Source organism: Pyrus communis, chromosome 3 (assembly GCF_041283825.1).
Source record: "Pyrus communis isolate YQ-2024b chromosome 3, ASM4128382v1, whole genome shotgun sequence".
NCBI lineage: Eukaryota > Viridiplantae > Streptophyta > Magnoliopsida > Rosales > Rosaceae > Pyrus > Pyrus communis.
This window is the reverse complement of record NC_142567.1, coordinates 11,740,081-11,750,735: the sequence shown is the minus strand read 5'-3', so window position 1 is coordinate 11,750,735 and position 10,655 is coordinate 11,740,081. Positions and strand designations below refer to the sequence as shown.

The following is a 10,655-nucleotide window of genomic DNA, read 5'->3' as shown; positions in this document are numbered from 1 at the left end:
ATCACTCTCAACCTCGACCCACTTCTTCTCTTCATTCCAACCAAAGCCACTTTAAGACATGACACTTGCGTTTGATCACCATCTAACCTAATCGACAATCTTTTCCCGTACCCTACGATGCATGGACACTAACAAGGACACGAGGATACGACACGGGGATACGTCAAAATGAAACTGATCATAGCTACTTAAGTCCTTCGTTCAAACATAGAGTTGGAGACCATTACCAATGTGATTCCAAAGCAGGATTATATAATTGTAATTTCAATAGAAATTATCCTCAAAACATAACTGTGACCAAGCAAGAGGCAGAGGAACAATATTTTAAATTATATAAGAAAAAGAAAAGTATTTCCGATACAACAGTTGAATTATAATTTATACATTGTTGAATATATTAATTAAATGACGTGCCTAAACATACCAAATTCAAGCATGTTGCAAAAATGGAAGCAAAAAGGACGCACAATATCAAATTCAAGCATTTTATATGTACATATAGAATGTAGTCAGGGAAGTTAAATTACATACAAAAAGTAGAAGAAGGAAAATTAAACCTCAATACTCATTTTCTTTAAGCAATGGTATTGCGACTCTTTTCTGTATTTACTACTAGAACTTGCCGCTATATAAAGGCACAACCATCAACTATATATGGAAGCTAAATGGTTCTCCTCCTGGAAAACTAGAGCATTTGCAATCATTTTATCTACTAAGTCCTAACTTAAACATTGGATGGCAGTTGGCTCACACAAGAACCTCTCTTTGAATGAAAGGATATCGTTAATATTATATTTTGAAATTAAAAAGAGAGTGAGTGTGTGTAGTGACTTGAGCACAGTTGCTTCCAATTATATTAATGCTTTCACTTTCAGGAATGTTTGATTGCCTTGAATTGCTACTGAAAAGAAATGCCAAAATATTTGAATTGGAAAAGCATCAATGCAATGCGCACCATTGGAAGCATCGCACACCTTTATTCATGGATTCCAGGCTTCTTACAACGTTTTAGTACTTAAAATATACATTTGTCTTAAAAGCTATCGGAAAAAGCAAAGAAAAGACGCATGGAAAATAGACGAAAAAGTTGATTGGTTCATTGGCACTTGATTAAAATCACCGTCCAATATAATTTATAAAGCAAGGTTTGAGCTCTTAATTTCAATTTCTCTTCATTAATTGTTTTTCAATCTTATATTGAACGAAAATTCATTAGAATAGCTTCCAATCTTATAGTAGGGAGAAACTTGACAAGATTTAATGAATTTAAGGACTTCTCATATGAAGGAGAAGGCGTTCGATGGCCTTTTCTTCCCATGGAGGAGTAGTTAGACCTTGATTTAGTTTTAAGAGAACATGGTTTGCCATGAGGGTAAAATAAAAAACTCATTGCTTGGGCCAGTTTTATTAAACTGGTTTGATGTTAGATTTGTTTTAACCATTAAATAAAGTTATTCGAATACTTTTGGTTAAGATTGAAAGTTTTGAAACATGTTTTATTAGTTTTCCTAAATATAAATTTAGGGACAATTTTCTAAATCCACCCATTACTCTCTATCTTTCAAAATTGTACTCGATAAAACTACAATGACCAAAACAGAGATGATGGCAATAACACAGTGGCCAAAGACGCATTTGACCCTCTCTAGTTTTACAGCTATCACCAAAACCTTCATTATTTCATATCAAAGCTTGCATTCTACAAGAAGATAACATCTATCACTATTATCATAAGTCATTTTCATTAGGGGGCTCAATATTACACTAGGACACGCTGACATCACGAAGCTCTACTTGGGCAGCCGCCGCATTAACGGCATCCAGAACATCCATCCTTCCCCTGCTCACTGCTTCATCAACTGGAGTCCTTTCGTAGCTGAAGATAACAACGCCACAACCGTCGTTATAGTAAACTGTGTATAAACTTGTTTTTTCAAATAAGTTCGGGGTTTAGTTCACGTGCTACAATGCTTACCTGTTTAATACACTAAGATTTGCTCCTGCTAAGATCAATTTCTTAACCACCTGCAAAGGCAAAAACGTTAAACAATGAAGTAGCACAAGTGAATATAACTGTGCCCACTGCCTAGCAACCAAAATAATAACCTCAACATGTCCATTCAGGCAAGCCCAGTGTAGAGGTGTATTCATCTCCTCATTTGTAGCATTCAGATCCTTACACAAGCATTACAAACTAATTAGAATTTACCATAACGACATATCACAACTAGAAGATGGACAACACGCAGTCAATCTTTTCCAAGATATCACAATGGAAATTATATAAACGAACTTAAAGCTTCAAGAAGAAAACAAAAACATTTGTCACTTTAAATGAGGGACAGACTCTACGTAAATGCTTTATATCAGCTAAAGTGATTGCTTCAGTAATAAGATGCAAGCTTATACGTTGAAGCAAACTTGTTAGAATTTCATTGTATTGGTCGATTAATGAGTCATCCACCTAAAAATGTAACTATAGTAACCCCAACTGAACACAACACATAGATTAAAGTCCACAACGATATAATGAATATATTAAACCAAACTGCCATGGTAAAAGGACTTATATCCACAAGGAGTTGGATTGAATAGCTCTTCAATACTTCACGTCTTCGCTCACTTTTCCTAATGGACCTTAGACATTATTATAGATCATTTTAAATAAGTCACAACCGACCTTGGGGAGTTCAGTTTGGACGATTATGCATCAAACATAGATTAAAAACATTGAATTAGCTTGACTAACTTTCTGCATTAAGAAGCCAATCAATAATATACACATCCAAAAATGTATTCTTAAGATGAATGCTCATCCAACAAATGGTCAACTGTTATGATGAAAATTGACCTTTTTCATTCTTGGCTAAATATCCAAAATGGTCCCTGAGATTTGCATAATCAATAAAAATGGTCCATGAGATTCAAAATCTATAGAAATAGTCCTTGAGACTGTCCACCATTCATGATTTTGGTCATTCCGTTAAAAATTCTTAGGGCAATTTTTAAAGCTTTGTAACTCAATCGATTCTTAACCAAATTAGACCCATAATTTATCAAAATGAACATAGGAAAGTGTAGAACAAGATTATACCTATTTGGAAGCCCAATGATTGCCGGAGATGGCAGGAAAATTGCCTGAAAGATGACTGGTTCGTTGGAAAACTCACTGGAAACTGAGTAAACTTTAAACGTTCATAATTTCTTCAATAGTCAACGAAATCGAGTGATTCAAAAACAAAAATCATACTTCTCAATGAGTGATTTGGCTGTCGAGAAAGGTATCATTATCTTCGTCTCATCGAGAAGTATGACTTTCGTTTTTGAATCACTCAATTTCGTTGACTATTGAAGAAGTTATGAACGTTTAAAGTTTACCCAGTTTCCAGCGAGTTTTCCAGTTTTCCAACGAACCAGTCATCTTTCAGGCTATTTTCCGGCCATTTCTGGCAACCATTGGGCTTCCAAATAGGTATAATCTTATTCTACACTTCCCTATCATCATTTTGATATATTATGGGTCGAATTTGGTTAAAAATCGATTGAGTTACGAAACTTTGAAAATTGCCCAAAATAGTTTTTAACGGAAGGACCAAAATCATGGATGGTGTACAATCTCAGGGACCATTTCTATCGATTTTGAATCTTAGGGACCATTTCTATTGATTATGCAAATCTCAGGAACCATTTTGGATATTTAGCCTTTTTTCTTTCTTTCTTTCTTTTGGAGCTAGCTAGTCATACTCATAGCATAAGATCAAATTGATGATATTATCTCTAAATCAATTACATGCTATCCATGTAAAACACTAAGTAAATAGTTAAAACCATTATCCCTACTTCAATCAATCAAAAGAGTATCAAAGTAAAAAACCTCACCACTCCTCTACTGATTAGATACTCCACAATCTGAAGATGCCCATTAGCAGAAGTCATGTGTAGTGCTGCAGTTAAACCATAACTAATTCAAACACAGTTTTGCATTAGCTTGTAGATGACCGATAGCTTAATTATCACTAACTATAACAATTAAAAATGGAAAAAATAAAATAAAATAAAATAAACATTCACATCAAAGTCTTGAAATTCAACTTAGAAGTATTTGTTTTTGCGAGCATAAATTATATTAGCTTCCCTGTATGAATGTCATAATCTACAAATCCTTGACCAAGAACCAAAAGAAGATAACGGCAGAAAACTAAGCCTAACGAATAATAATTTCTCACTTAAAGCTTTAAAATGGCAACATGACGTATTAAAAACCATCAATTTCTGAAGGTTTGTTATGCTTTATTAATTCATATCAAGGAATGAAATTTCATTTTGGTCAGCTGTTTGAACTAGTTTAGAAACCATAAACATCTAAGAAGCAAGGAAATAATAGTGGAAATTTGGTGAAAGGAAAAGAAAAGGATATTCGTTGCATACTGCATAAACACAAAATCTAGCTCAGCATATGATAAATTTCAAAGTAACTAACACGCCTCCTTAATTGGGAGGACATACACTAATAATCAACCCAATTATAAAAATCTCAGCCGAAGCCAAAAGTAAAGCCACTTATCCAAGAAACAAAGGAATATTCACGGCCACATGTCAAATGTCAGTTAAAGTCCTGATAGGGAAGAAAAGAAGAACCGAAGGAGACGAAGTCTGCAAAGAAGAATAAGGAAGAGGGAAGGATGCAACCCATAACTAATGCAACATTGAACCAGAAAGATGACTTAAAATTCTAGCTTTTTGTGTAGTCCTTGGACTTTGGAATCTACTGTTCAGGAGGTGTTACTGATTCACCCACAGTTAAGAAAGAGTAGAGGGATCATCCCCTTTCTTTGAAAACAAGACTTTATCTATAAACAAATTATACAATAAAAACAAGACTATCAAATAATCCACCTCTTCAACCCTCATATTCTCAAATATGCTAACGCCTAATTATTTTCTGCTGAAATGGAAAACCTATGATAAATTAGGTTTTGAGATCCCCGTTCTTCCAATACCACTCCTGCATCTCTTCAACTTCTCTACCTTCTTCGCAAGATTTACAGATTGTTATCAATGTTATCAAACCTCTGACTCTGAGGGTACATAAAAGTGACCTTACCCGCTGAATCTCAGATATGTTAACCATAGAAATATTTTTGAGATTTTTCCTAAAGCACTGCTGATGGCAGATCATTGCTCTGTTCGTTACAGTATCAACCTTATGGAGACCAACTAGTACAAGAACTAAGAAAGGAAGAAAGAAAGGGTGACTATCCAGTGCTAGTCTTGTGAAATGAAGGCCTCCAGATGGGTGATTTGATCCAGTCCAAGTTCCAACATTATTACAACAAGTGATTATTCCCAGGAAAGCAAACAAACAAAGGAAGTTAAAAGAAGTAGATGAAACCACAAAGTGGCATCGCATGTTGAATCTGTTAATTCCTTAAACCAACAATAGAAAGTATGAATAACCTGTTCGGCCGTGGAGATCCTTAGAATCAAGAGAAAGACCAGCAGACTCTAAGCTTTTAAGATCATCCATGTCATCGTACCTAGCAGCCTGACAGTTTTTATCGTAAAAGAAGGATGTATATCTCTAATAAATATCTTAATGCACAATCAGATGCTTTGGAGAAGGGAGTTGGCTACCTCCAGCAAGGCCTCCACCCTCTCCAATGATGCCGTTTCGACTGGAGAATCACCAACTTTATCTCTCCCTTCCCCCATTTGGCCGCTACAAGAACAACACAATCGCTTCCATTAACTTAAAACCCAAAACCCAAAACCCACCGCATAAAGACAATCATTCCATCAGCTTAAACCCTAAACCCAAATTCAAACCTAAGTTCAACTTCTAGAAGAGAAATGAAAGATCAATTTATCGGCAAATAAATGGACAAAAATACCAAAGTTATTGGATTTGCTGAATTACCTTATAAAAAACAAAAGAATGAGCAAAACCAAATAGGATTGCTTACCCAGCAAAAGATAGTTTACTAGCGTCAAAGAGTGGGTGGATGTTTGTGTCAAGAGAAATTCGGTCGTAACTCGGCTATAACTGGAGAATTTGGTTCGTCAATTATGGTGGAATTTAAGTCCGGTCCTTCAACTTTTCACAATATGGACAATTCGTTATTAACTTTTTTTTTTTATTATTATTATTATTTTTTTTTTATGAACTAAAAAATCTTTGGGTTAAAAGCTAAATGTCAAACGTCAAACCAAGGCCCAATACCCCCCAAAATTTAGCCCACAAACGCATGGACTCGCCCAAAATTACCCCATTCTCAATCCGTTCACTCGCCCACTCGCCTCACGCGGCCCGTGAGCCTTCAGCGCCCGACAGAGGGGGCTCACTATCAGGGCTGCTGTCGGCCACAACCCAGAGCCCAATGGCTCTTTTCTGCATCCAACAACTGGCATTTTTGGACCGTTGGTTGATCCAACGGTAACCAACGGTCCAGATTCAAATTTTGTTTTTTTTTAAATGTTATTTTAAAATACATTGAATCCAATGACTGAGATCGAATATAATCAAATCTAATGGTCCAAATTTAAATCCAACAGCTAAAATAATTAAAAAAAATTATTTAACTCAGATTTCACCCAAAAATTCTATAAATACCTATGTATTTGTTCAAACATCCACACAAAACTCAATTTTCTCCTACAATTCTTCTAATTTTTCTTTCTACCATTTATTTCCATTTCCAAATCGTTCAACATGGCAAGAGAGCATATTAGAGGTCGTAATTGGACATGTGAGGAAGATGTTGCTTTATACTTGGCATGAGTTTCTGTTAGCAAAGATGGTGCAGTTGGCACGAATCAAAATAAAAAGGTTTTGTGGGATAAAATCATTGAAAAGTTTCATGAAAACTGCAACGGTAGCGGGAGAGAGCCATGGTTGGCATGGCTAGTGGAAGGAGCACCACAGAAATTGTGAGTTTTTTTTCTTGATATTTTATTTGTCATGTATATAATGTTATTTTGCAACCAATTGTTTTTATGTATTTTTTGCATAGGATGACAAAGCAATGGAAAATTTTCAATATTTATCGGAATTTAAATATTTTTAGATTAAAATGTTCATAAAATTAATTTACGATAGTCTACATAATTTTTTTTAAGTTAATTTAAGAAAAAAAAATTAGCCTAAGTTCATTCTTTAATAATCTGGGCTAAAATTTTAGGCTAGAAGGGTTGGAACGGAAAAGTTGTTTCTGAGCTAAAAAATTTTGCTTTTAGCCCAAGGGTTGGAGATTATCTAAGGGGTGGGAGGCGTGGGCTAAGCCTTACAATAAGCTAGCAATAATGTGATTCAAATTCGTCTTTGACGATAATCGAACCTAAAATCCTTCACTTACAAATGAAGAGGAAGACTACCAAACCGTAGTACAAAGTGACAACTCTAATGGTTGAGTTAAAACCTACATTTTATTTTTAAAACCCCCAAATCTCTTTCAACAATTAGGCCAAAATTTAAATTTGGATTAAAACTTAAATTTGGGTAGATATAGCTAAAAAATAAGGCAGGTTAGCAGTAGGTCCCCCACAATGGAGGTGAATGCACCCAGAAATTGAAGACTACTACGACCCAGACAAGCTCCACTTTCCTGCACACGACAAAGCTACAGTGGGTGAAACCCACTGCTGACAGCTTTGTCTCCCACCTTATCCCATCTCAAAGCCTATTTTGTAATCTGACGGCTATAAAGATTGGGATGTTGGTTGATACAACGTTCAGATTCAATTTTTTATTTTAAAATATAATTCCTAAATAAATTAATTTAAAGGCTGTGATCAAATTTAACGGTAAAAAAAGACCCAACGGTCCAAATTAAATCCAATTGCTAAAATAATTAAAAAAATTATTAAATCAAAATTCACCAAAAATTGAAGTATACTTAATATTTCTTTCCCACCTGACTATGAAGAGCTTCGAGGGTAGGCTACAACTTCATTTAGTCTAGAGTCGAGCGCCATGTAGGAAGACTCGCCCTACAATTTTGAATGTTTTGTTTATATACAAAGTAAAAATTGGATCATTCGATCACTTTTCAGTCATCCATTGAATGATAAATCACTACAAGTCAAGGAGATGGACGATTTAAATAACAAAGGATCTACTATTTAAAAGTTGTACTAAAATGACTTGAAAAGTAGAAAAAAGACCGGATAATTTGATCATTATGTGCAAATCCATTTTTTTATGAGAGTCTAAATATTTTTAGGTTAAATGTTCACAAAATAAATTATGATAATCTACATAAATTTTATTTTAAAATAAATTACTAAAAATCAAATTTAGTAATTTTTTAAAAATAAGGGTCACTGAATCCTGCCCGACCTATCTCTTCCATTTTTACCCCATAAGTTTGTGTCATCTTCAACATCGCTAGGAATTGGACTGGCGGTGAAGTTTTGGCTCGCTCCCCCTCATTCGAATCCAAAGTTTGAGGCATGGTAACCTTGTTAATCACTCGGTCCATTTGGATTGGCCACTAAGGTTTAGGTTGGGAGATTAGTCTAGCCGAAATCTTCACCGTTCATTGATAGGAGCATATTCATGCGACTTAAATGGCTTGTTCTCGTGCATTTACGTTATGTTTCTTTAGTTATTTTAGTACTTTAAGCTATTTTCGTGTGTTTTTAGGTTCATATGGCTAAGGAAGCAAAAAGATGCATTTTGGAGCATTTTGGAGCAAAATTGGACTTGGAATGGATAGCTTATGTTTGGTGCAAAAGGAATGGACGAAATTGAAGGATTCCTAATCCATTGCAGCCACATGCACCCATAATCATTCACACCTTGCAGCCATATGCATTCACTCTTCATAAATCAGCCACATGCACTCATCATCATAACCTAGCTGTCATGTTTCCCCTTTCATCATTCCCTCACATTCTTTAAATCAGCCAACACATGCATCCACCTTTCTCCCATCAGATTTCCAACATTGCACATGCATTCCCCTTACAATTTCAGCCATCCTAGCTGTTTTGCACATGCATTCACTTAACCTAGCTGTCATGTTCCCTCTCGCATCCATTCATCTCCCTATAAAAACCATACACACTTCACACAACATATATTTCATTCTCATTCAATTCGTCCATATTCAGAAAATCATCCAAAACACCACCAGAAATCATCCCCTTGTGCCGTGAGTATCCCTACTAATCCAAACACCACTCCAACCACTCCCCAAACCATTCACACCACCAAACCTCACCTTAGACCTTGTGCTACAACAACGAGGAAGAGAAGAGTGCCTAAACGTTCATACAATTCAAGTTTGAGTTGTTGGAATGTTTAGGTGTTTCTTTGATTTCAAAGTTTAAATTCAATTCTCTTTGTTTTGTACGTATGAGGAATGGAAGAGAAGAGTGCCTAAACGTTCATACAATTCAAGTTTGAGTTGTTGGAATGTTTAGGTGTTTCTTTGATTTCAAAGTTATGAGGAACTAAACCCCCCTTTGTTAGGGGGTGATTCGAAATATATATTTATGCTTGCATTTTGATTTGATTACTTCTAATTGCGTTTCATAAGTTGTGGTTTCAATTTGTTTAACTGTTTGATTGATAACTTATTTATGTATGTTTAATTGAGAGTGCACGCTTAATTTTCATGCATGAATATGACGCTAGAATATAAGTGAGTTTCACCTAATAGTTACGAACTTATATTCACAAGTAGTGGAGGTTGCTTATAAACAATCGCGTTAAACGAATTCTTGGCATAAGTTTCATGCAATCCATAGTAACGAATGCCTCGTCAACACTTATAATTTTCATAGAGCTTAATGATTCTTGCTTGTATCTCTTCTATGCATTCATGTTGAGGACTTGTGGGGAATGTTTTGAATTGTCGCATGCATCATCCAATTCAATAACGTTAGGAAGATTTGAAGGTTAATTAGTGCATCACGGTTAACTTGGGGTGTTGAGAATTCATGGTTTATTGAAATGCAATTGGAAATCATTTTATTATGCAAGTGTAACATGTATGGAGATGAACCCCTTAGCTAGGTTCCCATCCATTCAATTCCATCTATTTCATATTTACATTCTGTTTTAAATTGTAATCTGTGCATTTTAGTTTAATTTCGTAAAAACCAAATCCCCCTTTACTTTATTGTCCAATTTAGTTAGAAAGTGTCTTAGTTTATGTTTCTAAGTGTTTTGATTCATTTTATTTCCCAAATTCGTCCAAAGTAGTCAAAGTGCTCAAAACTGCCCAGATTGTGTTTTTAGGGCAGTTTTGAGTGTTTTGGTGCTGTTTTGAGTCTTTTGGTTTGTTTTAGTGTTTTAAGTGTTTAGTTTTACATTCTTTGAGTCTAGTTTAGTGTTTTATATTGTATTTTTACATTTGAATCAAGCCATAATCTTAAATTCGTCCAACATTGGATTTAAGGTCAGAAACTGCCTAGTTAGTGTTTTTAGGCAGTTTTGAGTCTTTTGAACTTGTTTTGAGTCCTTTGAGTCTTTGTGAACGTTTTTAACTTTGTTTTTACGTTTTTGAGTCAAATCCAAGTGATTAACAATCCCTCCTAATCCCCGGTCCAGAACGATCCCTACTTATACATATACTACAATCGATAAAAAGAGGGTTAATTTATGCGCGTATAAATCTCGCATCAAATTTTGGCGCCGTTGCCGGGGATTA

At 35.1% G+C, this 10,655-nt stretch overlaps 1 protein-coding gene across 3 annotated transcripts; it reads right to left on the bottom strand.

Annotated features, from left to right (window-relative positions):
* Positions 1 to 1,530: 1,530 nt before the first annotated feature.
* On the bottom strand, positions 1,531 to 6,087 carry LOC137714712 (uncharacterized). 3 transcript variants are annotated; one of them, XM_068453859.2, is made up of 7 exons: positions 5,964 to 6,087; positions 5,635 to 5,719; positions 5,458 to 5,545; positions 3,880 to 3,944; positions 2,107 to 2,175; positions 1,976 to 2,025; positions 1,531 to 1,876 (listed from the first exon to the last, which is right to left on the bottom strand). In XM_068453859.2, the coding sequence occupies exons 2-7, from the start codon at positions 5,710 to 5,712 to the stop codon at positions 1,765 to 1,767; spliced, it is 462 nt and encodes a 153-aa protein (XP_068309960.2). In that variant the 5' UTR covers positions 5,713 to 5,719; positions 5,964 to 6,087; the 3' UTR covers positions 1,531 to 1,764. The 3 variants fall into 3 exon arrangements, with proteins under 3 accessions (XP_068309960.2, XP_068309959.2, XP_068309958.2); XM_068453858.2 differs by having other exon boundaries at positions 5,918 to 6,070; XM_068453857.2 differs by lacking the exon at positions 5,964 to 6,087 and having other exon boundaries at positions 5,635 to 5,733.
* Positions 6,088 to 10,655: the final 4,568 nt, after the last annotated feature.

Bases quoted from the DNA above. Each gene is read 5' to 3' on its own strand.
- LOC137714712 (XM_068453859.2), bottom strand. From the start codon at position 5,712: ATGGGGGAAGGGAGAGATAAAGTTGGTGATTCTCCAGTCGAAACGGCA. The intron at 3,945-5,457 runs GTTATTCATACT...GTTTAACTGCAG, and splicing joins GGATCTCCACGGCCGAACAG to CACTACACATGACTTCTGCT. The intron at 2,026-2,106 runs GTTATTATTTTG...TTGCCTTTGCAG, and splicing joins GCCTGAATGGACATGTTGAG to GTGGTTAAGAAATTGATCTT.